This window comes from Hippichthys cyanospilos, chromosome 13, assembly GCF_059441005.1.
Source record: "Hippichthys cyanospilos isolate Australia breed blue-spotted pipefish chromosome 13, RoL_Hcya_1.0, whole genome shotgun sequence".
Classification (NCBI taxonomy): domain Eukaryota; kingdom Metazoa; phylum Chordata; class Actinopteri; order Syngnathiformes; family Syngnathidae; genus Hippichthys; species Hippichthys cyanospilos.
The window spans coordinates 17790822-17816762 of record NC_142381.1 but is presented as its reverse complement, the minus strand read 5'-3'; the positions used below and the strand labels follow the sequence as shown (position 1 = coordinate 17816762).

Sequence of the window (25941 nt, the reverse complement as noted above, 5' to 3'; positions counted from 1 at the left end):
TAGTGCTTGAGTGTTTTTACTGTCAATATTACACAAATATAATTTATAGTCATCTTTGAGATGTCTTCGTCTTATTAACATAATCTTAAGACATGTTGCAGAGGTATAAAAGATGTAGAAAATCATCATTGTGACAAAGTTCAGTTAAACTATCATGAAAAGGCACATCATTTGAAGTGAATTAGAACCCACATCTCAGTCTATAAATTAGTGCCGTTACATTGGATCATTGTGTTGTCTTTACTGGCTTGTGACATGTCTAGACAAACAAAATAAAGAAGACAAATGTCACAGGGTTGTTCTTTTGTGCATAAGCCCACGTGAATGCACTCAGGATGAAAGGTTATCTTCAATAACCGCTCTGTGAGCAGAATCTTTCTGATCAAGATGTGGATCCGTGACCGACTCTTTCTCAGGACAGAGACTGATATTACTTGAGATCAAATCATTCTCGTTTATCTGTTTCTGGGAAGTCTGGACAGTGTCCGTGGAGCTGCAGGAGTCTGACATGTGCTCCCTGGCTGTGTCAAAGGACTCAGTTAAAATGCTTTCACTGTAAGACTGACTGGCAATAAATGCAGGGATGTCAACAAGTTGATTGTTGGTGTCAGCAATACGAACGTCGTCGTCCTCTTTTTTGCTGTTGGCTTCATTCGGAATTCCAGAGTCTCTGTGGATTTCTACTTGCATATCACAAGTTCTTGGGAATGGCTCACTTTGACACTCCTCACTCAAATCCATTCCAATTTCCTCGTTCACAGCTGAGTCCTCTGCCCCTGACAGAAATCTCTTCAGGCTATGGGCCCTGTCTCGGTACAGCTGGCAAAGCTGAGCGTCGGGCAAGTGATTGCCATGGATCTCTGCCAACTTCATATACACTATATACAGAGCCTCGGGGTTAACTCGATCCTCCATGGCTGCTGCCAGTGCGAGGTGGAAATAACCCAATGCGTCAAAAAAATCCTGGAGAGGAAGCGCAAACTGTTAGAGAAAAATACAGTATATTTATATAGTTAATCCCCTGACAAAATGTTTGAACGAACATGTACAGTATTATATATATATATATATATATATATATATATATATATATATATATATATATATATATATATATATATATATATATATATATATATATATATATATATATTTATATATATATTTATATTTAGTTAGTTAGTTAGTGGGGTATGCGCAAGTCATGAACCAGTGGCATTATGGAAGAACAAAAACCCTGCATTGCATAATAATGATAATAATGATAATAATGATGATAATAATAATAATAATAATAATAATAATAATAATAATAATAATAATAATAATAATAATAATAATACAGTGGGCCCCCAGGTTACGAACTTAATCCGTTCAGCGGCTACGCTCGTATCTCGAATTGCTCGTATAGCGGGCAATCCAAACTCATGTTAATTCGTGAATGCGTGCAACGCGCGCCGAAGCCTTAGGTAAAAACGACACACTGTATACATATATTAAAATTGAGTGACATAATCTGCTGTACACTTGCATTATATAATAAATACAATGGATAAATAGCTTTTACCTTTTACGACGAGACTTGAGCTGGGTGTAAGCAGAGGGGGGCAGAGTCCAACGCTCAAAGTTAACACGGCGATAGATATGCTATTGGTCTTACAGTGTTACAGTAACTCTTTCAGTCAGGGTGCAAATCACGCAGATACTAAAACATCATCCTCTTATTTCTTTCTTTACCGCTGCTAGTAATTTTAGAAGCTATGTCTAACAGATAAAGTTTGCAAAGTCTTCACAACATTCCGTTTTTCACTAATTTTCTCTCCTTCCTTCCATCCTGTCCCATCAAGCTAGATAAAGGCGTTTGGCCAATAGCATATCGGCATTTCTGTGATTGACGTGTGACGCCGGCCAATAGCATCTCCGTGAGTGAGACCGGGTGACCTTAATCGACCAATAGCATATTCGCATCTCCGTGACTGACTGATAATTATTCGCACTTTTTTTTTTAAACGGTTGGAATGTATTGACAATTAATTTTAAAAAAAACACACATTTAAACCAATGACAATTCTTTGTCCTGCAATCGGCACATTTAATTTCATGTCAGCTGTTTTTCCCTTTAGCTGTACAAACACTACACTTAAATGGTAATATATTTAGACACCGTGAGTGAGACAGTCAGTGTGACGTTCTAAGACCAATAGCGTTCACGTTACTGCCACAAGTATCTACTGATGATTGATGATGTCGCTACTGTTGATAATTTTGACGCAATTAAAAGAGAACATTTCTACATACTCAATGGCCGGCATGTCGAATTGCTCGTAAGGCGAGAGGTTTGTTCGTAAGCGGAGAACAAAAATCCTCCTGATCCATGCTCGTAAGGCGAATTGTTCGTAAATCAGGGTGCTCGTAAGCCGGGGGCCGACTGTTATAATAATAATAATAATAATAATAATAATAAAGCCATATAAATAAACAATACTGCAATACTTAATTTCCAGATTGTGTTTTTAAAATAGGCCTGCTTTTATCCATTTTAGGGGGTGGCCATTTTGCTGTTGCCTGAAAATTGACATCACAGTTGCTCAGGACTCTGGTAATGATCAATCACGACTCGCCTGTTTTTTGAACGTGGTAATATGACAGTCACAAGCAGAGCCAGGATTTTATGTTACTGGAGCCCTAAGCAACTTCAATGTCATTTTCAATCGACGGCAAATGGGAAAAAAAACAACAACAAAAAACCCTGCTTAGTTCATATTACGCAAACACAATTGTAATCAGAATACTGTGTATAAACTACTTGGGCTGCATGAAACATTTTTAATTGTCTTCCACTTTAATACATGTGCATCTTGAGTGTGTTTAACTTATTTAATCTTTTAATTTGTAGCTGCAACCTAAATGCTGGTGTGCTAGCGAGCATTTCTTAATTTTCCAATAGTAAAATTATCCACATCGTACCTTGAGCTTATGCAAAGTGAGATTTCCCAGCCTACAGTAGACCTGAGTGTAGTAGCGAGCCTCCATTGGATGCTGCATGACAGGCGGGCAGAGAGACAGGGACTTAAGATAGTAATTCTCGGCCATCTCATAGCGCTGAAGGCTGTAGTAGACTGTTGCCAGTCGGTGGTAGGCTGTTCTCTCGTTCATCGGCACACCTGCAGAAACATTAATGACGCTCAAGTTGTAAAGTGAATGTACAGTCAAGCTCAGTGGTGCTCATACCTGTTTTGTTCGCTATTTCGACAGCTAGTGTAGCGTATTGCAGAGCCTCCTCCTGCTCCCCATGGTGCATTAACAGCTCTGTTAGTTTACTCAACAAGCGGAACTCTGACAGGGTGTCTCTGATACTTCGGGAAAATGGTAAACTGCCATCCTGTCACAAAAATTCGACAAGTATCTCAGGCATATCAGAATGTCTAAAGCAACTTTTAATCAAACGTTGTTTTCCTGTTACCCTGTAGAATGGTACTGAGGCCATTCTGTTCCTGTGTCCCTTAAAATAGACATCTCCTGCTTCCTCATAAATGCTCATTGAAAAATGAGAGTCGTTCATTCTCAGGGCTGTCTTTACTGCTGCCTGTCAATCAATCACAAATTAAGTTTACAAATATGACTTCCGTTAGAACAGTGTTTTTCAAATAATGGGCGGGGCCCCCAGCAGGGCGCGGATGACCCCAGGGAAAAGGATTTGTTTTTGTGACATGTGATTCTGATAAAATAAGGATTGGCATCTTTTGTATTCAGGCACTTTGATGCACTTGGGGTTTTTTCTGCTTAGGCTTTGGTCGGATCTTCCAGATGGGGTCTCAAACTCGTTTTAGCTTGCGGCCCTGATGGAGGAAAATCTATTCCCAAGTGAGCCAGACCAATAAAATCATGGTATATATCTAATCATTTTAAAACAGCAACTTCAAATTCATTAAACTTGATTTGAGCTCCTCGCGTCAAGTGATGTTATTTCGGCAACCCCACCTCTCCACACGCGACGCAAAGCGTACCTTCTGGAATTTCTTCACAATCGAAAAACATGGCAGACTATCTATTGCTTATGGAAGGTCGCCGGGACAAACACCTTTGTGATTTGGCTGAAAAAGACTACCGACGGGCTTTGCCGTCTGCCTTCCCTTGTCAGTAAATTGCATCATATGTTTCTTGGGACGGTTCGAACTCAAGTAAAAAATTCATACCTTGTACTTGTGCGGGTGTATTCAATCAATCAATCAATCAATCAATCAATCAATCAATCAATCAATCAATCAATCAATCAATCAATCAATCAATCAGTCAATCAGTCAGTCAGTCAGTCTGTCTGTCTGTCTGTCTGTCTGTCTGTGTCTGTCTGTCAATCTAGCTATCTATCTGGGCAACCTCTTTATCAGGTTTTTGGAGAAGCAATTACAAGTTCATCAGTTATGGTGAAATTATTTCGGTGAAAAGGTCTCATCATGGATATGAGTGTTTTCCAAAAAAGAGGCAGGTTCAGGTAAGAATGTTACATTAAAAGTTCTATCTATCTAGAAGTGTGTTCTAAGATGAATCGCTGTAACTGATTTATCTCTTCGGCAAAAAAAATATATCGTTTGGTTATATACTGTATATCTACTTCAACTATGACTAGACTGGCGTTTGAGGGACATGACCCAGAAATGCATGTGTAAGAACACCAGTGCATATAGAAAAATGTCCGCATGCTGCCTCCTCCTTTCTTCTAAAGTGAAACCATACATATGCTCTGAAACTTGCAGCATGCATAAAATTCTGATCTAAGTGGGATTCAGGCAGTCATCATAGATGGCCTCTTTACCTGCAGGTACATGTCAGCCAGCTCATCCTCCTGGATGAGATAATAGATCCTTCCCACCTGCAACCAGGTCTCAGATTCTTCTTCTCTCTTGCCCAAATCAATGGAAATCCTCAGGCTTTGCTTGGTGTAATCCAAAGATTTACGGGATGATCTGCACCACATATTTGAAACCTGGTTTGGTCATTCATGAATTAAAAAAAAAAGCTGCCAAAAGCTAAAGAGAATTAAAACTTACTTTTCAGTATTTAATGAAAGGTAGAGGCTGCTTAAGATTTCAAGGTACTCTCCTTCGAGTCTTTTATCCTTCAGCTCTCTGGCTACTGACACACAGTGTTCATAATAGACGATGCTTTGACCGTAAAGCAGCAAGTCTGAATACAGCCGACTCAGCACCTTGGCCACCACTAACTGACCTACAGTGAATAAATTCCATTTTTAATGGAACACGTTTAACTGTGACTGTGAAAGGTTAATACATAGTTTCTCCATCAGAGGGCGTATTAAGTACACTTAGTGATGCTCATTGTTACTTACTGGGCAGGTTTCTAGCATGCAGTGCAATCAGAAGTCCCATTTCATAACAGGCCCTGATGTGATGAGTCTTTCCCCTGTCTTTGTAGCTTCTCCCCAACCAAAGGAAGGTCTGTACATGCTCCTCGTCTGCGGGGCTCTCCCAGAGGTGAAGAAAAAGTTGCAGAGATCTGGAATAAAAAAATAAATTAAATAAAAAAAAGGCGACATGTTTGGGGCAGACTACCTGTGGCAGTGAGGTGATTCAGATGAAAATTAAAAGTGACAAAATGCAGAGAAAGGTCTTCACTCTGATAGGATTCAAAATAACAGTGTTTTTATCTATACCACAAATTCAACATACATTCCAACATCATAGATTTTTTTCAGATTTGACCAAGAGATGTGGAATATGGACAAAACTGTAAAATAATATGCAGACAATTTTACCTCACAATAAGAATATACATTTCAGTTGCTGATGGCAGAAACAAAACGTGCATCTTTTTCAGTAACAAATGACAGTTACCTTTTGAGCATTGATTAGGGATGACCGGTTGCAAACTTAAGAATTTGGAATCCAATTAAAGATTTGAGTGAAATTATGACTGAAAGTGTCTTGGATCTCATTAGACTGTACATACGACTGGCTAAAATGTAGCAAAAAAGTACTTACTTTTACACTTTGTTTACTTAAAGCATTTTGTTTTACTACACTGTACCTTTCTTTTGCATCAGTAGTAGAAGTAGTCTAAAATTGGGGATCTGGGGTATCTGACCTGACCAAGAAATGTTCTGCTAATGTAGAAGCCCCTGCATCCAGTGCCAGGCAGCCCAAGTTGGCCAATGCTAGGGCCTGATTCCTCTGGTTTCCACTTTCCCGGGATATCACCAAGGCCGAGTGGAGTTGCCAGCCTGCCTCTGGTATGCAGCCTTGCTGCCTCAGACACAAAGCCAAGAGATTGTGGATAACCCCTCTTTGAGTAGAGCTATCTGATCCCTGCAGATTGGTTGAACATGAAAACAGAACATGCAGTACTTGTCAAGGAACAAGCAAACACAGACCTCTTTTTTTTTTTGTACCTGAAGTGATACAAGCAGCGGTTGCAGGACACCCTGAGCTTTCTCAGCCTTGCCTGTTAAAATCAGCAGCCAGCCAAGCAGCACAGAGGCCTCAAAGCCTTCCTCCTCATTGATGAAGCCTCCTGTCTCCACTGCTCGTTGAGCACAGCATACTGCCTTATCAAGGGCGCCATACTGCTGGTACACCGAGGCTAAGCCCAGACACAGGTCCCTCTGCGTCTTTAAGTCCCCCTCTTTCTCAGCTATAGATAGCGCCTGCAGGAGGTAAACCACAATCTGGGCAGGGAGCAGGGATGTTCCCTCCTTCCAGAATGGATTGAGGCGAGCAGAGTTCCTGATAAACCTTTCAATCCTCTGGAAGGCATCTTGAAGCGAGTGGTCCTGTCTCGAGTCAAGGCTCAGAGAAGCCAGCACCAGGTAAGGCATATATTTACGATGATAGAGCAAGCTCAAAAGCCAGTTGAGGTCCAGAGGTGCTATTGGGAGCCCGTTGTTGGCTGAGAGGGTTGAGGAGAGGAACTGTAGGCGCTCGACAAAGGGAAGAGCATCATCAGGTTTCCTTAGAAGCAAGAAGAGGCTGGAGATAAGGTAGCACACACGGGCCTCCAGATATTTATCCCCCGTTACCATCGCTCTCCTCAGAAGTAGTTTCAGCAGCTCAATTTCATCTGAGGATGTGTAGGTGTGTTTGGGAAGACAGAGGAGCACGGCGCTGGCCTTTTCCAGGGTGAGGGGCAGCTTGTCTGTCATACGCTGCTTTAGGTAGACGGCGGTGAGGTTGGTGAGGAGAGCTATTAAAAGCGGCGTGTCGCTGAAACTGTCCACACGAACACTCAGAGCTTCCTCGTAGTAAACGCGAGCCTGAAGTTAAGAGGGAGGATACTGTCAGAGATAAGTTATATTAGTAAGAATTCATATTCAAGTATGAAAATGTTTCGATATGAAACATAAGCAAGATAAGACAAACATTTGCCTTTTAATATTTGCCTAAAATTGTAAACTGTATTAAATAACTCTATGTATCAACAATTGTGTTATATATTGGCCAGCAAATAACAAAAAATTATAGTAGGTTTTTACATTGTGTTAAGATGGGTGGATCAGAATGTGATTATTGTCCGTTCGGAGGTTGGTTTTCTATGGATAGTGATGACTTTATCATTGCATAATGACAAACAACTCCAAGTATGTTAAATGGTGTTCTATTTTAAAACACACTAATACACTCATTGTCTGACAGTGTCATAGCTGAGCAATAGCGCTGTGTTATACTTCAGATTTTGGTTTCGATTGATAGCAAGTGAATACTGCTTCCAGTACAATTTAGTTTGGATAAACAAAACAAAGCAAAACCAAACAAAATGATGGCATATGGGGAGGCAGGAGGCAAAACTGGAATCAAAAAGGGACTACGCTCAGGTAAACCTGAAACTGGAATTTGACATTTGCCAAAATCAATCAACTATGCCCCAAACTGGTACTGAATTATATTCAAAATACGAATGATTGTACCTCTAGCATGGCAGGCCGGCAAGTGTGTCCCCAGCACATACACACAAAATATTGTGTGAGGGATCCATTTAAGAAACCAAACTAAAAAAATGTAAAGAGTGAATACTATTTGGTACTGATATGACACTGATACAGAGTTTATTGGCACAGCCCTGAGCAATATCGTGTACAATATGATATAGCTCTTGTGTTGGATCCTAATTCTAATCCATGTATGAGTAGGTTCTAATCAAATAAGGAACGACAAATCCCACAATCAATAGCAGCTCTACCTGTGATAGCTTGAGCTTCCTGGCACAGAGTCTTCCCAAAAGAAAGCATGCTCGTCGATGCGCCCAGTGCATGCCCATCCTCTTTGCACTCTCCCTTACGCTCTCAAGCTGACATGCGAGTTCACTCTCGCTTTTTCCATTGAAGGTCACCCACAGGAATGAATATTGCAAGTCATACAGGGGCAGCAAGTCTTCCTAAGGAAAAAAGAACAAGCAAATATAAAAGTATGACTGTTATTTCATGTATAATTCCATGCGTTATCGGTAAGTTCAATAAGACAGAACTAGAACTGTGTTGCCATGAACTGAATGCTAACTAACAAATGGCTTTTACCACGACTTGTGACTTGGATTGCAATTCTGCTGACCTGAAAGTGGTCATGGTTTAGCAGGATCAAAGTTGGGTCCCTAACTTCTGACTCATCCCCTTCCCAAATGTTATCATCCAAGAAGAGAGGCAGGTCCTCTTGGAATTCACTGAGTTCTCTGAATGTGTCATCTAAAGTGAAAGACAGGCGCTCTCCCTCCTGTGCCAGAGGATTGTGAGACTGATAGAGTGACACACGAGGTGACGAGTGCGATAGCGATGGGCGGGGGGAGGAGTGGTATGGGGGCGTTCCGCCGCTTCTCTCAGACATGACACTCTGACGAGTGCTTGCGGGGATCTTCTGATCTGAGGAGGAGGAACATAAAGTAGGTGATGGAACATGGCAGTTTAATGTGAGTCCCACACATATAGAGAAACAACCGTTCATACTCTCATTCACACTTCATGAAAATTCAGACTTTTTCTTAATCACTTCAGGAAATCCAGTCTGCATTCAAACCCTAGAACACAGAACTCTGAAGAAGATGTGCCCATCACTCCTACATCGTGCAGTAGCAGCCAATGTCGTGAAAACTAAAGCTAGTGTAGATGTCCAATATTAAGACATTCAAATTAAGTTTACCACGTTTGGGCCGATTCCTAATGTACATGAAGTCGGACTCATCCAGCCTGTCTGGAAACACATGGACATTGAGTGTAAGACTTCCTTTTCATATCAAAGCCTGACACCTAAGAATATTTTTTGAATGACAGCTTTACAAGCCATCATTATTGATGAGTCCTTAGAACCCTACCTAGCCTGTACACAGAGCTGATATCAGATGAGAAGAGCCTTTCCATGAGGTTGCTGTCACACGACTCTACGCTGAATGGGATCATCTGAGCTAGCGTGGCTCGCTCCTCCTCAGTCAGAAAGACCAAATGTCTTTCTCTGTACAGGAGAAACAAAGAGAGCATTTTCAGTAGAGCTGTGGCCCTGGCATTCTCAAGTTTTCCATCCCAGCTAGAGAGCAGTTACGCTACATACATTAAGATAAGCAGGAGAAAACATGAGGTAGCTAATGTAGATTTATCAAGGATGAAGTGCTTTACAATGAAAATGACACACAACCATCAGACCAATACATTTCAAGGCATAATGTGCAATGAGATTAAATCCATTTACAGGGCCATGGTGTCCAGAGGCTTGACGTGGGCCTTGCTGACAAAGCCGGTGCGACCAGTGGAGGCGTGTTTTCCTATGAAGACGCCAAGGCTTTGAACAAGTAGACCTTGAACCTCCACAACGTCCCCTTGACTGAACTGAAGCTCATCTTGAACCACTGGACTGTAGTCGACCACCGCGACACACGAGCCTGTCACTGACATGTTAAATGAAGCAAAAAGTCGGCATCAACAATTTGTTCAAAAAGAAGTAAGAGAAAAATTACAATGTCTGACTTTTTTCTCCCAAAATCTTTCACCGAACGATAATAAATTAAAGCAGCAGAATTGCAATAAGACAGAACTTATGTCTTGATAGATGAACTCTTATTTGTTTAAATGTCAAGCCAAGGGTCAAATGTTTGTTACATACACAAGCAGCCACATTTTTTTTTAAACTGAAAAGTATGGAGTAAGATCACTGTCAAAAAGATATGCATGTTTCACCATTCATATGAGTACGACTCTTGCGAGACACGACTTTACATCTTTGCATGGATTCGTGGACCTGATCCTTTGCATTTGTGGATCTGTATATGCAAATTAAGATGCTGTCACGCAAAGCTACCAGGCAAAGTGAGTCAATCTGTAAGTCATTCGCACTGCGCACGTTTAAAGCAGAAAAAAATGGCCAAATTGAACGCAAATTGAATGCCAAACTGAAGCTTTAAATCGCTCATCAGGCTTCGATGTTAAGGATAATGTATGCACATTTTTAGTAATGGTCAAATGATGCTTTTGTGCGCCATTTGTAGCGATTTAAGGCCAATTTCTTGGAAAATACTATAATGTCATTTTGGGGAGCTTCTGTAGCAGCTAGTGAACTCTGCTGGCAGAAACAAGCACTGCAGTTGATTTGGAAAAACCTGTCCCTTTGAATTGCACAAACCAACACTGAAATGGTAGTAAATTACAAGATTCTTATAGTATTTGTTTATTTCTTTATTGTTGTGGTTACCTGGCAGTTAATGTCTTAAAAAAATAATGATTTTTAAATAAGGGTGGCTTGGTGGCGCAGTGAATAAGCACGTCTGCCTTACAGTTAAAGGGACCTGAGTTTAATTCCACTTGGCTCCGGCCTTCTACTGTCTGAAGCCAGCTGGGATAGGCACCAGCAAGCATGCGACCCTTGTGAGGATAAGCGGCTCTAGAAAATGGATAACTGGATTTTCAAGTAATATATGGGTTTGGACGTACCAATTTCATTAAACAATTTATAAATAAATTGGACAATCATGTTGCAAACTATTGCTGTTGTGTGGGGTCTTGCGTGACAGCGCCAATGACTCGAAGATCAACTGATTTTGCCTGGTTAACTTGGCGTGACATCATATTAATTTACATATCCAGATCCACAAATGCAAAGGATCAAATCCACAAATCCAAAGGAGAGGTTCATGAAAAGACGTGAAGTCGTGTCTCGAGCGGTCACGCAAACGCGCAAACAAGAGTCGTATTCAAAATACCTCGCACTCGGATATTTTCAATTAGTAAACTCAACACAATTTAGAGTTCTACTCAAACGTATTGGTAAACATGCATCTTTTTGACAGGGATCTTACTTGCAGCGATCTTACTAGCCCCCAGATAATTTTGGCACATTTAAACCACAAAAACTTTACCTAGTAACATGGAATTCTCAAAGGCCATTGTGAATCTTTGTCCGCATTTTGGTCCAGTATAATTTATCTGGGCTAAATACAAATGATCATGCGAAAATACCGGTCTGTAACATTTAAACTGATTCTGATTAGCTTTACCTTTTTGGAACTTCAAGTACTGTACATGGACTAGAATGTTTAAGTGGAAGCAAATAGCAGTGATTTAATTATGAAATTATTGTCCAAACAAGGTTGTCAAGATCCAATCAGTGCTATTTGGGAGTCATTTGTAGTATAGCTGTCTCACTTCCTTATGCAGCTTGCTCTTTTTATCTGTTTAGGGGCCTGACATAGCAATCTAAACAGCTTAATGGACATAGGCTCATTAGAATCTAATGGTAAACCTAACATTGTAGAATGGTTCTTTGTAACAGTGAGTGTATATGCCTGTGCGTGTTTGTATGTGTGTGTGTGCGGCTGTACCAAGTGGATGTTCAAACATTTCCTTTTCTGTTGGCGAGCACCCCGCATAGACAGGGTAATTTCTCAGGAACCACCTGCACAAAAAGGCCAATGCATAAACAAAGACATACCACTTGTTGGTGCATTCAATCACCACAAGTAGAAATTAACTCTTTCAGTGCCACGGACGAGATTTTCCGTCATTAAAAATGCTTAGGTTGTGTGCCAGTGAGAAGAATTCTTATTCAAAACTTTTTTTTTTTTTTTTTAAATGAATGGATGGATCGATGACACTGGTAAAGAATGGAACAATCTTTAATATGGTACCATTAATGTTGAAATAGTAATACAATATTCTGTCGGCCTTGAAAGATGCGTCAAAATGCTCAAAATCAAAAACTCTCTAGGGGTAGCCTTTTCAGATAACGCTTGGCTCTCAAAGAGTTAAGCAAGTATTTTATCTGTCACTAAAATCTAGCTAAATTAAATAGAGAAAATCTCACTGGTAGAAAGGGTAGGGAAGTGGCTGAGTGGCGGTGACAGGCACTGCGCCATGGTGTCCAGTGGAAAGTAGTGTGCCCTCCCACATGTCCTCCTGTCCAGTGTCCTTCACCACAAGAAGATCATTCTTTTTGAATGACAGTTGATCTTCATCACCCTCATCATGTCTTGTGGACAGTGCCTTAGCAAAGAAAGATCCTGTAACAATGTTATTTCATTAATGCACAATTTAGCACAAATCAAACATACAAGGGGTTTTAATTCTGGTATTGATCAATAAAATGCCTTCTAAAAATTGATTATGGGTGAAAACAAAACCCAAACCCTTTGAATGGATTATGGCTGTTTGTCCATCCATCCATCCATCCATCCATCCATCCATTTTGTATATCCTCACTAGAGCCGCAGGCTTGCTGGTGCCTATTCTAGCTGTCTTAGGGTAGTAGGCAGGGCCACCCTGAACTGGTTGCCAGCCAATTGCAGGGCACACAGGGCCAAACAACCATTCAAGTATACAATCGTCAGGACAATTCCGTGTGTCCAAGACACCTGTCATGCATGTTTTTGGAGTATGGGAGGGAACCGGAGTGCCCGGAGAGAACCCACACGGGCCATGGGAGAACATGCAAACTCCACACAGGAAGGCCGGCGAGAGCTATGAATCTTGAGGCAGAGGTGCTAACCACTGTGTCACCGAGGGGTTCAGGGCCTTGCTAAAGACATGGTCACGATGGTCGGGGGATTGAACCCACAGCCTCTTGGCTAGGAGATGAACCACTCTACCACCAAGCCATGCCACCCCGACTAAATTAAACTAAGGTCAATCCCGTCGCAGTTTAGGAGTATTGACCTGCACTACGAATTATTAAGTAATAGCTTTACTGCAAAAGCAACTTTTATAATGCTTATTAAGCAAAGAACTTATAATGTTGTCTGTTTTCATAAAAATAGAAGCCTGATCAGTCAAAATGGGACTGCTCAACATTATAAAGGATTCATTTGAATGAGAAGAAGCTATGCATTCTTCAAAGAAAATCTTTTTTTTTCTTTTTTCTTTTTTTTTTTTTGCTTGGCTGGAAACAACTTTGGTTTTATAATATTAACTGCAGTCCGGTAATTATTAGCAAAATGATGCAATTTCTGGTAGGGAGGAAATAGCTGTATTTCAAGTTCATTTTCTCAATGAGAACATATTTTGAATGGCAGGTGTATTTGCTAGATTTCAATAATTTGTACTGATTGAATCCCAGTGTATATTGCAAGATTAAGTGTTTAAAAATGACTCAAGGATAAGTGAATGTGTGTATGTGCGTGTGTGCGCATGTGCGTGCGTGTGTATGTGTGCATGCACGCATCTGTATGAGTATTTTTTACCTTCCTGGAGTAAAAGCTCTAGATAGAGGGTGGCCAGATGATCCTCATCTACTTTTACATTAATCTCCAAATCGCTTAGCAGTTTTGGCTCCAGCCAGAAGGACTGATCACACAGGAAGTTCTCCAAGCATCGTGCCACATAACCTGCCAACCAGTAGATACCAATACTGACTTCAATACCAATAATAACAGCCTCGATGGTAACACTAATTAATGGACATCAATACTGCTGAAAGTAACAATAATAAACAGATTACTCTCAAATAAAACTTACCTAATGCTAGATAAGTTGAAAATTTCCATAGTTCCTCTACAGTTTTGAAAGTGAGGACAAAGCTGTCTTTTTCTGCATGAACAGACACCAAACGTGCAGACAGGTCCTGCAAGAACAAAAATTCTTCCTCAGCAAAAACAGAACCTTGGGACTAATGCATTTCACAGCTTAATTACGATATCACACATGACGACTCTCTGATATTATATGCAAAAGGAACAAATTTTAAGCCATGGTTCTGTATACAGTGGGCCCCCGGTTTACGAACCCCCTGTCTTACGTATTTTTCATCTTACAACGTGGACCGTGGCGTTTTTTTGTCCCCCTCTTTATGCAAAAACTTTTTGTCTTATGAACCATCCAACATGCCGGTCAGTGTGTCCGCACTATTTTTTTCACTTTGCTGCATCAACAAAAATAACTTTTCTCGCATGTCACGGAGATGCCGATATGCTATTGGTAAATTAAGGCAGTCACGGAGAAGCCGATATGCTATTGGCCGGCGTCACGTCAATCACAGAAATGCCGATATGCTATTGGCCGATCTCCCTCATCTTGCTTGATGGCATGAGCTGGTCCATGTGTTGTGAAGACTTTGCAAACATTTATCTGTTAGACATGGCTTCTAAAATTGCAAGTGGCAGGAAAGGAAGAAGTAAGAGGATGATGACAATTAAAACCAAGCAGGAGATAATAAAAAAATACGAAGGAGGCACACGCATAGTTAACCTTGCGAGTGAGTATGGCCGTAACCGCTCGACAATCGGTACAATTCTCAAGAACAAGGAAGCCATTAAAGCAAGCAAGTCTTCTAAGGGCATGACTTTCCTTGCCAGGGGACGGACCTCGGTCAACAACAAAATGGAGAGGCTTCTTCCATTATGGATTAAAGAGAAGGAAATCGCCGAAGATATGTTCTCGTTTAAAAATAAGTTCTGGTTTAACAATAAGTTCTCATTTAAAAAAGTTCTCGTTTAAACAAAAAGGTCATTGTTTAAAAAAAAGTTCTCGTTTAAGAAAAAAAGAAAAACATTCTGCGGGTTCGTCTCTGCTCCCCTCCGCCTCCACCCACCACCAGCTCAAGTCACGTCGCCCCAAAGGTAAATGTCATTTTTTCCTTTGTATATTTAAGTTATTTATTTAACTGTGCAGTAGATTATGGTTCTAATTTTTAACATGTGTAAAAAGTCGTGATGTTTTCACCTTAGGTTATTGCACACGTTGCACGCATTCACTAACATAGGTTTGGGTTGCCCGTCATACGGTGAATTCGAGTTACGAGTCTAGCCGCTGAACGGATTAAGGTCGTAACACGGGGGCCCACTGTATATTGATAACAATCATTTCATTCACCTTGAATAACTGGGTGACATCTTTGCTGTTGCTCTCCACCACTCGGAGTCGGGTGCGCAGTGCCTCCTGGAGAACCCGGTCAGGGTCCTCTCTGGAGCGTCGGCGTCCAGTGAAAAAAAGCATAATTTCTAGACAAGATGAATACTGTTGAATTAGCTTTATGAAGGAAAGCTCAAACTCAACCAGCGTTTCTCAATAATTGTTTTCATCACACATACTAGAACGTAAAAGGGTTACTGAAGGCAAGCAAGAAGAAAACTTTCAAAGGTTCATTAAAGATTTTCGATGGCAGCTCATGTTACAGTGAGATGCGTTGTGAGAACCAACATAGTCCCCCGGAGGAAAAACAAAGCTATTAAGATTGCTGACTGGGCTCTCTGTGTGGCCATTTAAATCCATTTAAAAAGCAGAAACTGGAGGGTGTGATGGACCTAAGATGCTGAGTAGGTAAATGTGTCCTGTCAGTATTCATGACTAAAACCCTTAATTGGTTGGAATACAGTACAGGTCTGTCAGTCCACTATGGTGTAAAACAGGAGTTCACAATGGTGTAAAACAGGAGTACTAAATATTAATCCAAAAGAGCAACACACATTTTTTTCAAAGCATTTCTTGAGGTCAAATAGGCTATAAATAATAATGATGTAATAGTAGCAGGTTCATTTTAAGTACTGTATAAAGACAGAAAAACAAGACTGAAGGGAACATTTACTTTGGCTTTGCATTTTGCATGCATCCCAGTACAAAGATGTGAGCCACACAGTATGAAGGCATCCATATTGTGCACAAGTAGATTCATATACAGTACACGATGAATGCCTTAGCAAGCTGCTTACTTATCATGCAAAGAGAAACCTCATAGCATGTGATCATGGAAAAGACAGTCAAACTTCAGTGCGACAAATAAGCGTCCAGCTGGTTGGTGAGGTGAGGGCAACAATTGAGTACCTCTGGTATAAAGTGCAGCATCAGAAAGTAATACCTGAAGAGCATTTCTCGCTCGGTGTCACCCGATTTCCTTTAAGAAAAGCCTCTTTCTTCTTCCAATAGTTTTCTGGCTCGAGCTCTCCTTCACCTGAATCCACCATGGGGCCCTCTTCATCCTCACCTACACCTAATGGGAGAAAACATTTTAACACCACACCGAGTAAGAATGAATAAAAGTTTGCAATGCACTTTGGCAGACAAAATGCAAGGAGACCCAATCTTAATTTTCAGAGTTGACCAAAATATTTAGAAACAAAACAAAAACAAAAAAAACAAAACAAACAAAAAAAAATTATATATATATATATATATATATATATATATATATATATATATATATATATATATATATATATATATATATATATATATATATATATACACACACACACACACACACACTTTCATGTTCCAAAAGGCTATGCCCCATTTTACAAATTACAGGAGCAGTAACATAAAAAGTCAAAATCTTGGGAGTTTTAAATCACATTCCAACGTTGATTTCTCAACCTAAACACTCCCAAAGTGTTATTTTCCTTCATTGATGCATTTCTAAGCATTATTTTCTTATTCTGGCTCTCACAACAACACCACCCTTGCAAATGAAAATGGCTTGAAGTGCGCTCATGACGACAGGAACAAGAGAGGAGCAATTCGTACCTACCCCTACCACCTGTGTAGAAGAAAATATTCACCAACCTTATCCATATCTTTTAAGTTTAGTTTTGGTTCCGGAGCGGAGGAGGAGAGATTGTGCACAGAGTTGGCTAAGCAAACAGAAACGTTTCATTCATTAGCTACATCGTTTAACTGTAGAACATGCTGAAGTGGCCAAAATATATGTTTGGGGGACACACACCCAGACTATCAACGTCAGTAGTAAAAAAATTTAAAAAAAATTAAATAAAAAAAAAAAAAAATATATATATATATATATATATATATATATATATATATATATATATATATATATATATATATATATATATATATATATATATATATATATATATATATATATATACACATATATATATATCACTCGTGGGCGGAACTATTGTGAAGGAAATTGGGTTCCCACATGGACTGATATGATAGGAGGAACACTTGTTTGTGAGAGCTGTGTTTTGACCCTGTTTTGTGTTTTAACGTCAGTAAAACACTTCTTTTGGCCCCGTTATTTATGGTGTTAGATTTGAGGCACAGTCTCTCTAAATGAGACGTTTTACTTCCTGGTTAGAAATATCGGTACCATAAAACTCATATTGAATAAGAAATTAAATCGCCAATGTACCAAACATAATTTATATGCACATATTATACTGTGGAAAGTATCTAAATATAATGTCACGACCCCTTTAAGTTTCATAAAACACCTGCTCACTGCTCAGATGAGTTTGATATAGAAAAAAAAGAAAAATTACATAGTGGTCTTGTCATTACAAAGGATCAAGGATCTGTCCCCCCTCCCCTTCCCCTTCTAAAATGCCTTCTCAAAAAGTGCTAAGTTTAGGTGAAAAACAAAGTAAACTCAGCAATTTTTTTGTGTCACTGATAAGTCAAATAATACACAATCAGGTAACAATGAGCTAGAAAGCAAAGACATGAAAACGAAACTCATCAGAAACTTGAGAAGAGGAACAAAACATCTAAAATGCCTTCTCAAATAGTGCTAACTTTAGGGGCAAAACATAGTAAACTCAGCAATGTTTTTTGTCACTGATAAGTCAATTACACAAGTAGGTAACAATGAGCGAGAAAGTAAAGATGTGAAAACGAAACACTTCAGAAACTTGAGAAGAGGAACAAAAAATAAATGTTGAACATTCAAACAGTTTTCAGAGGTAAAATGAGCACTGCAATACTGATCTGTTGTCAACCAGACGGACACATATGTACAATCATTTACGAATTAGTATGAAGTGTTAGAGAAGACTTGAAGAAGTGGTACTATTCAAACAGAAAATAATAGCAACAGCAAGTATGAGAAAATATGACCCATTTTTTGAGTGAGTGATACTATCTGAGCATTAGGATATAGACCGATATAATCTGATATTTTTGTTTGATATCTGATTGAAATCCAATATCAATGTCAGATAGAGACATCTTAAACATCGAGTATGTACTTTATATTTTGGGATCCGAGTGCAGCCTATGTTCCCAAAAATGCATTAAAAATGTTTTTTAACTTCACGCGAAAGGCAAAATTTCGCTTCTCGTGACCGTGCGCAGCCATTTGCGTTGCTCCATTCGCGTCCATCGCGTCGCCCGACGCGCATTCGCACCCAGTCGCGCAAACTCCATTGAGTGTGCACATAGCATTAAACTAAATCATCTCCAAAACATTATTTCGGGAACCACTGATCTAAAGGTTGATCTAGAGTGCTACTCAAAGTGCAAGGCAATGACATCTCAGAGATTATCCTGATGATACGAATCCTTTCTTGTTAGTTTGGATAAATTATTAACTGTAATCCAACCAACTTTTAAATCTTTACGACATCCAAGCAACGGCATAATAAGTTATTAATTTCACTATAAAGTGGTTAACCTCTTTACTCTTGCAGGGGAAGAAGGCTAATAAATTGCAATTCATGACACCTTCAGCAATCCTCCCTTTCCGCTTACTCATACACTATGTTATCCAACATGAATCGAAGGGTGAGTAGTTGTATTGTTTTCTATCACTGTCATAGAGAAGCGCCTCCGATTATCTGGTGTTAATGAGGTAAGAGAGGCTTCCCATGGTTTGCAAAATAGAGCACAAAGAAATTGCAACAACATTTTCGCAATCACGTCTGTTTCCACGCCTTTCTCTACCATCGATTTGTTAATTGTTTGGAAGATTCAATCATACTCCACCTTCAGTCATGATGTAATTTCCTGAAAAGTGTTCGTGGGTCCCCCCGAGAGTATATGGTGGTTCCCTCCACAAGGCATCCAGCTCAGCAGAGGATATGTCTGTAAAGAGACAGAACATATGAGTGTTTTCAAACATAGTTATTTTCATAAGGAGGGGATGGGACAAATGATACTAACACAAAAGTTAGTAAGGGAGATTTGGCTTTGGCTTGAGGGGATTTGACGGCACACTTTATGGCGACATCAAAGAAACCTCCAGACGCACACAGCCAACTTACACCTGACTCCTGAGAGTGCACTTGTTTTCAGACATACGATTGACGAATTACAGTCACAACCGCAGTTTCCTTCTTTTTCAACATGCTGTGTCAGTACTAAGGAATCCTGCAAAGCTGTCACAAAAGACACAATAGCGTACACAACGCAACATGACATGATGTCGGAGAGGACAAGAGCCCATTCTCTTCCATCCTACGACACAAAAGACGACACTGACAGGACCACTGGGGTTGCACTTGCAGGGTCACATGCTTCCACAACATAAAAATACACAATGCCCTTCGATGTTACCTTCTTGGCTTAGTGTGTTACCCATGTTGCATATAGAACTATACTCCACTACTAGTCATAACAGGGGGGCCAAGTGGGTTGGGACCGACCTGTGAAGGAGGAGAGGCAAATTTTGATGAGGGCTCCACAGCAGGAGGAGTTGAGCAGCGGTCTGCAGCAACAAGATGCCATCTGGCCAAAGAAGCGGCAGCAGCTCGCAGGGATCAATTCCATCCCATCAGTTCCCTACTGCCTCTGGAACAACAATTCACTCACTCTCTTCCTCTCTGTTGGACAGGCCCGCTTCCTCTTCCTATTGCTGCACTCCCATTCTTATCCTGCTCAGTCTTTCTCTTTCTTCCCACCTCAGTCAGGTTTGAGTGTCCTGTCTTTACGAGTGGCATCTCTTCTCTGTGCCTGGTCTGGCTCCACTCTGCAGTCCCACCGTCTTTTTCTATGTCCATCCACCTCCACCCACCAGCCTCTCTCTCCCCTGCCCAGCCAGTGCGCGAGTGCACAAAGCACTCTCTCCAATTCATGAGTCTGTGTGGGGGGCAGACCTCACAGAGATTTCCCCCTATCGTGTGTGTGTGTGTGTGTGTGTGTGTGTGTGTGTGTGTGTGCGTGTGTGTGTGTGTGTGTGTGTGTGTGTGTGTGTGTGTGTGGTGGTGGTGGTGGTGGGGGGGGGGTACATGTGTGTGTGTGTGTGTGTGTGTGTGTAGGGGGAGTGAACTGTTAAAATATGCTTAGAATGTGTGTCACAATAGACAATGTGTGTGTCTTGTGTGAATTGCTGGGATAATTGCTGATCTGCTGATCTATGAAACGGCAGGCAGCAAGGTCACAGAATAGGAGGGGGAGAGCAGCCTGGTGGGATAGATAAAGGACTGGTTTATTCACATCCCAAATTTCTCGGTCCTCTGATGAGTAAGAAAGGGATGACATCACACACAATGGCAACGTCATCCTGCACCCACAGTAAAGAGGATGCATCATTGCTCTTGGGGCTCAGGATGGGATACAAATAAAGCTGTGGATTGTCAGAATAATACTTTATGTGAAGCTTTACCAAATAATTGGGCCTTATTTTGTCTTACCTGGTGAAAGCAAATGATCCCAACATTACCCATGCTGAACAAACAGTATATTTTAAACCAATTAGACTGGCTTGATCGCTATCGGCTGATATTAGCCATTTTAAGCAAGATGCTGTAATGTCATACTTTGGAAACTGAACAACTTCAAGTCTTTGATCCATTCCATAAATTATATGCAATATGCTTTTTATTTAGACTATTGTAACCTAATTTTATAGCATTACAGTAATGTTCGCATCACTTCCTTATTTACAGGATTTACCTTTTGCTGCAAAGTAATTATAGTATATAGTATATAGCAATTTAATTACAGAAACTTGTTGCATGTTATTAGTTCTCTCTTAAATTATTTTTGTTGTACTTGACTGAAAATTTTTCACAGTTCTTGGAACACCTTCAAGAGGTCATTGATCTCTTTACCAGGGCATCTGTGTCAATTTTAGGCATGGAATATATTATTAAACCATAGCAGAAGTGCTTTGTTTGATAAATATAAAAATAAAGTATTTAAATTGACATCCATCTATCCATTTTCTATACCCGCATATACTCACAAGGGTCGCAGCTGGTTTCTATCCCAGCTGACAGGGCACTAGGCGGGGGACACCCTCAACTGGTTGCCAGCCAATTGCAGGGCACACACAAAAGAATAACCACTGACACACCCAATCACACCTAAGGACAATTTAGTATGTCCAATGCACCTGCCATTCATGTTTTTAGAGTATGGGAGGAAGTCGGAGTACCCGGAAAGAACGCATGCGGGCTCAGGGACAACATGCAAACTCCACACAAGCAGGCCTAAGCGACTGAACTCGGGTCCCTGAACTGTAAGACAGATGTGCTAACCGTTGAGCCACCTTCTTGTATACAACTATTGTAAATTGTTGGGAGTACATAAGTTTTTTTTTCTTTTGGGGGGGGGGGGGGGTAAGATGAGTAAAATGCTGACATAATTTGAAAAGTATTTTTACTAAAATGCACTCTAACAAGAGACAAACCTTGTGGTAGAATGCCACAACAGCAGGTTGTTTTGAACGTAGTTGTTTTGAAAATATGCAGGGAACAATGAAATATTAAAGAATGTCAAGGTATTCTGAAGCAAAACATGTTGCATAAAAACAACATACAGGTAAAAATACACAGGTTTGCCAAAGAATAAACCACTGGACTGTTCTAAAGCACCCTTAACCTGAATGGTGCTTTAAATTATTTTGAACATGTGAATCAAGCTGAAATGTGACATCTGTTAGTGACAGCCCTTTACTCCAGAGGAATGGACCAACATACGTATCAACAGTGTTGGGATGGAAAAAAAAAAAAAAATTGTCAATGAGTGAGCCCTAAGCGGCAGTAGTTGTCGCTTATACAGCGTCAAGTTGACATTAGCAAATCATCATTTGCATCAGAAAGAAAGGTCTTAATTCACAATTATTTTATCATTGCCTTGAGGAAGACCTATTATGAAAGGTCACCTTTTCAGAGCGTTTACGCATTCGAAAATGTTGCTTTTTAACACTAAACATCCCCGAAATGTTATTTTCCTTAGGTGATGCAGTTCGAGTCCTTGTAGGTAAAAAAGATTGAGAAAACCTCCTAACAGCAGATGAAAATTGTACCTCCTCTATACAATGCAAGAATAAATAAAAGGTGTTGCAATGTTACAGTTACAATGTTTTACTGTAGAAAATGATGAAGTGGCGAAAATGTGTCTTTGGTAGAAAAGAGCCAAACATTCAATGTCAGTCACCTGCTGGCGGAACTGTTCTTATGAATACTGGGTTCCCACAGGGACCGATTGGATTGGAGGAACAGGTGTTAGTGAAAACGGTGTATTGACATTGTTTTATATTATAATGTCAGTAAAATGCCTGTTTTTGGCTCCTTCATTAACTTTCATGAGGTTTAAGCTGTCAGGATGATGGCAGATGGATGTTTTGTAGCCGGCGGCATTGAACGATATCATAAAGGGGGTGTGGCAGCTTCATGATGTAGCACAGTCCCACCGTGCTGCGTGATAAAGTGCAGATTGCGGGGTGTCTATGCCCATCAACAGCAACGAATCCAACATCTTCCATTCAGACCATTTTGAAGTTCCTTTAAGTGTAAGTGTAGACTACTCTGCATGTGCAATCATCCATTATATCGTGACTGCAGACTGCGCAAGCAGGGAATGATGGGGCCTATTGCCTTTGGATGGTAAACAAGTTGTCCACATTCCATTTAACAATGGTTTAGAACAAGATCATTTCACAGGAAACTGCAGAACTAAAATATGTGAAAAACTGTTGCACAGATTAAAATGAATAATATTTCTCAGTAAGTTTCAAACAAGATATGAAAATAAACTTTCAAGTGAGCAACTAAATTGAGAGATGGGGAAAGCATGAAGCATGTGCTAGGTGGTTAATCTGGGTTCCTGTGACCTTATCAAGAGCATTATCATTCCATCTGAGTCAAGTGCACATTCAAGGGATGGATACAGGCTGCACTTGTTAGCACGATTGGAGTCAGCTACATTGAGGCGTGGTTAGCGGGACCACCTTGGTCTACCTGCGCCTAGCAACATCTGTCTATCAATTTGCCAAATCTCTGTCTGGCCCTACCCCGAGCATGTCTGTGCCGCAACAATCACCAGTGTTGCTCCTGATTATGAAAATAGGGCCCCAGATGTTGAACTGCTTGTTCTCAAAGTGTGACTGATTCTGTCTAATCTAATAAAAACTCTGCTCCAGTCTCAAGAGTCACATGCTCGGTCACTGCTGCAAATCAAAATCTGGACAGCAGAAAACAGTTGTGTACAGCAGAAAAACAGTTGTGTACAGCAGAAGTTCTCAAATCCAGGTATGTGAAAGCACTTCATGGGGTACGTGAAATTTTAACAGCGTTTCTACTTTAATGCTTTTGAATGTTATGACCAAGCAGCAATAGTTTTCTTTTCAAATTCAAAACAAATTAATTTGACCAGGAATCAACATATGGCTAAAGTGTATTACACCTTTGCAGAATATTGCGTGCTTTTATTTTCTTAAGTTTTATACAGATGACCACAGTCATTAGTGCTGCAATTTTCCAGCAGATGAGACAGAAACAAAACAGGCAAATTATTTTGTGACATTGCTGCCTAAAATACACCAAGAGATACAACTATGCTGGGGGTATTTTGTGATGGATAGCGCTGGAGAAATTAATCACAGGGGGTTAATTATTGAGAAAATGTTGAGAACCACTGGTCTAGAGTACAAAAACCTTGTACCCAAAACACAAATATAGCCAAAATTGTAAAACGTATAAGTCACAATATCCTCTCAAGACAACAGCTGTGGATCAAGCTGCCTTTTCCTGACAGCTGGGACATCAAAGCGATTCAGCTCCCAAAAGACAGCACAAGCTGAACTATGTCAATAAAGCCTCATGTCACTGAAAACAAGATGTCACAGATACTCTTTGTGTACCTTATAAGCATTAACACACACTGAATGTGTTAACTTATTCTTCACACATTGAAGCCAGAAGTGCAATTGGGGCACTCAGCAAGTAACATTCAATCTAACATGTAACACGTATTCTTCGTTGTGTGAATTGATGGTCCACGCGAGGTTTTGAAGTGTTCTTTTATTTTTGTTTGTTTATCTGGATTTTAACTTTGGAATATGTGGTTTGGTAATATGAGACAAATGGTATATAATTTTAGACTTACCCCTTGTTAGCTCACTTGCATGCCTGTGGGTCTAGGACAGATTTCCCTGCAGGGAGATTCCCACACTGTTGCAGAGTAGCATTTGTACTACAAAATCAAACAGAGTTGACTTTTTGCTTCTTTGAACTTAATGTTTTTTAGTATTTCATAGTACGTACACAGATTGCAGAAAAACACAAGTAGAACATGAAACCGCAGTGTCATAATTAGCCCACATGAAAACCATTTCCTGCCTACAATCACATTTGGAAGTTTATGGTTAGAACAAGGTTCAAATTTGATAACAGGCACTTTGTGACAGAGCACGACTTTAATGTTTAAATCGCGGGGGGGGCCCTCGGGACTTTTTACCTCTTTTCTGTTTCATTCTTCAAGCCATTCTTCTTGCGCTGACACAGTCAGTATGTGCGTATCGCTGTCTGCCGTGCATTTCCATACAGCCGCAGTCGCTACCTCACGTTGTCCCAAACTCACAAAACAGAAAAGCGAAAGTCCAAATTCTTAGTTAACGTCAGATTGTATTTGCCTTAAAACGCCACAGAGGGAGTCCCATATGGCATGACACTGACTGAGGTCTTTAACTCCTCCCCTCGTGCCTCTCTCACTTCCCTCAGTGCGTATTACCATAAACTCTTCCTCTCCACTGACTTAACCTGTTATTACAATGGGGTAACTCATTTGCGGTTGTTTTTTTTTTTTTTTCAAAAACCATTTGCGCCTCTTTACGAGAATAAGGAACGCCGTCTAGTCACTCCTTTCTAAAATACCAGCCACACCAGTTGGAGAGGGTGACGGATTTAAGAGGAAAAAAAACAACATCCAATCAAGTTAATACTTGAGGGATCCCTGGTCTGCATTCGAAACCTTAACTGACCCTGCCCATCAGTTCATACACAGTACATACATTACTCGGCTACACTTGTCCTGTAGCAGGGCTGCAAAACTCACTTTTTAGCAGGGGCCATTTACAACCAATGTTGATCTTAAATTGGCGAGGCCAGCATGTCCCTGACCTAAGATGCTGTCTTCTATCATTATTCTTATTATTTTCTGTAAGTCATCTGAAATGTCTTTCGAAAAATGAGAGGAACAATGTTGCATTGTAATCCTGTGGAACAACCAAATTACAGTACATAATATCATTTACCGTAAACGGTTGTCTTTGCGACTCCCAGTGGACTAAAGTAGCAACAACATTTATTCCATCCATCCGTTTTCTATAGTCGCGTATCCTCTCAACTGCGCTTTATGTTCCGTTTTCACGGGCTAGTTTGTATCTCATGGGGGGCAAATTGTTGCCCCTGACTTGGACTTGTACCCCACTGATCAAATGTAACACATAAAGACCTTAAAGACAGTACCATATGAGACAGATGTGCCAACCTCTATTTCAACACGCTATTTGTACCTTTACATCCATCCATCCATTTTCTAGAGCCGTTTATCCTCACTTGGGT

The 25941-nt window shown here is 40.3% G+C and overlaps 1 protein-coding gene across 2 annotated transcripts; it reads right to left on the bottom strand.

The window, feature by feature from the left end:
* On the bottom strand, window positions 1-25036 carry sh3tc2 (SH3 domain and tetratricopeptide repeats 2). Of its 2 annotated transcripts, XM_088431847.1 has the most exons (23): window positions 24836-25036; window positions 19139-19237; window positions 16269-16400; window positions 15287-15414; window positions 13934-14039; window positions 13660-13803; window positions 12288-12483; window positions 11806-11879; window positions 9839-9879; window positions 9684-9796; window positions 9313-9449; window positions 9141-9191; window positions 8559-8863; window positions 8191-8385; window positions 6407-7267; window positions 6103-6323; window positions 5348-5514; window positions 5049-5226; window positions 4814-4964; window positions 3464-3586; window positions 3232-3382; window positions 2968-3164; window positions 1-963 (listed from the first exon to the last, which is right to left on the bottom strand). In XM_088431847.1, the coding sequence occupies exons 1-23, from the start codon at window positions 24849-24851 to the stop codon at window positions 331-333; spliced, it is 4419 nt and encodes a 1472-aa protein (XP_088287973.1). In that variant the 5' UTR covers window positions 24852-25036; the 3' UTR covers window positions 1-330. The 2 variants fall into 2 exon arrangements, with proteins under 2 accessions (XP_088287973.1, XP_088287972.1); XM_088431846.1 differs by having other exon boundaries at window positions 9684-9879.
* Window positions 25037-25941: the final 905 nt, after the last annotated feature.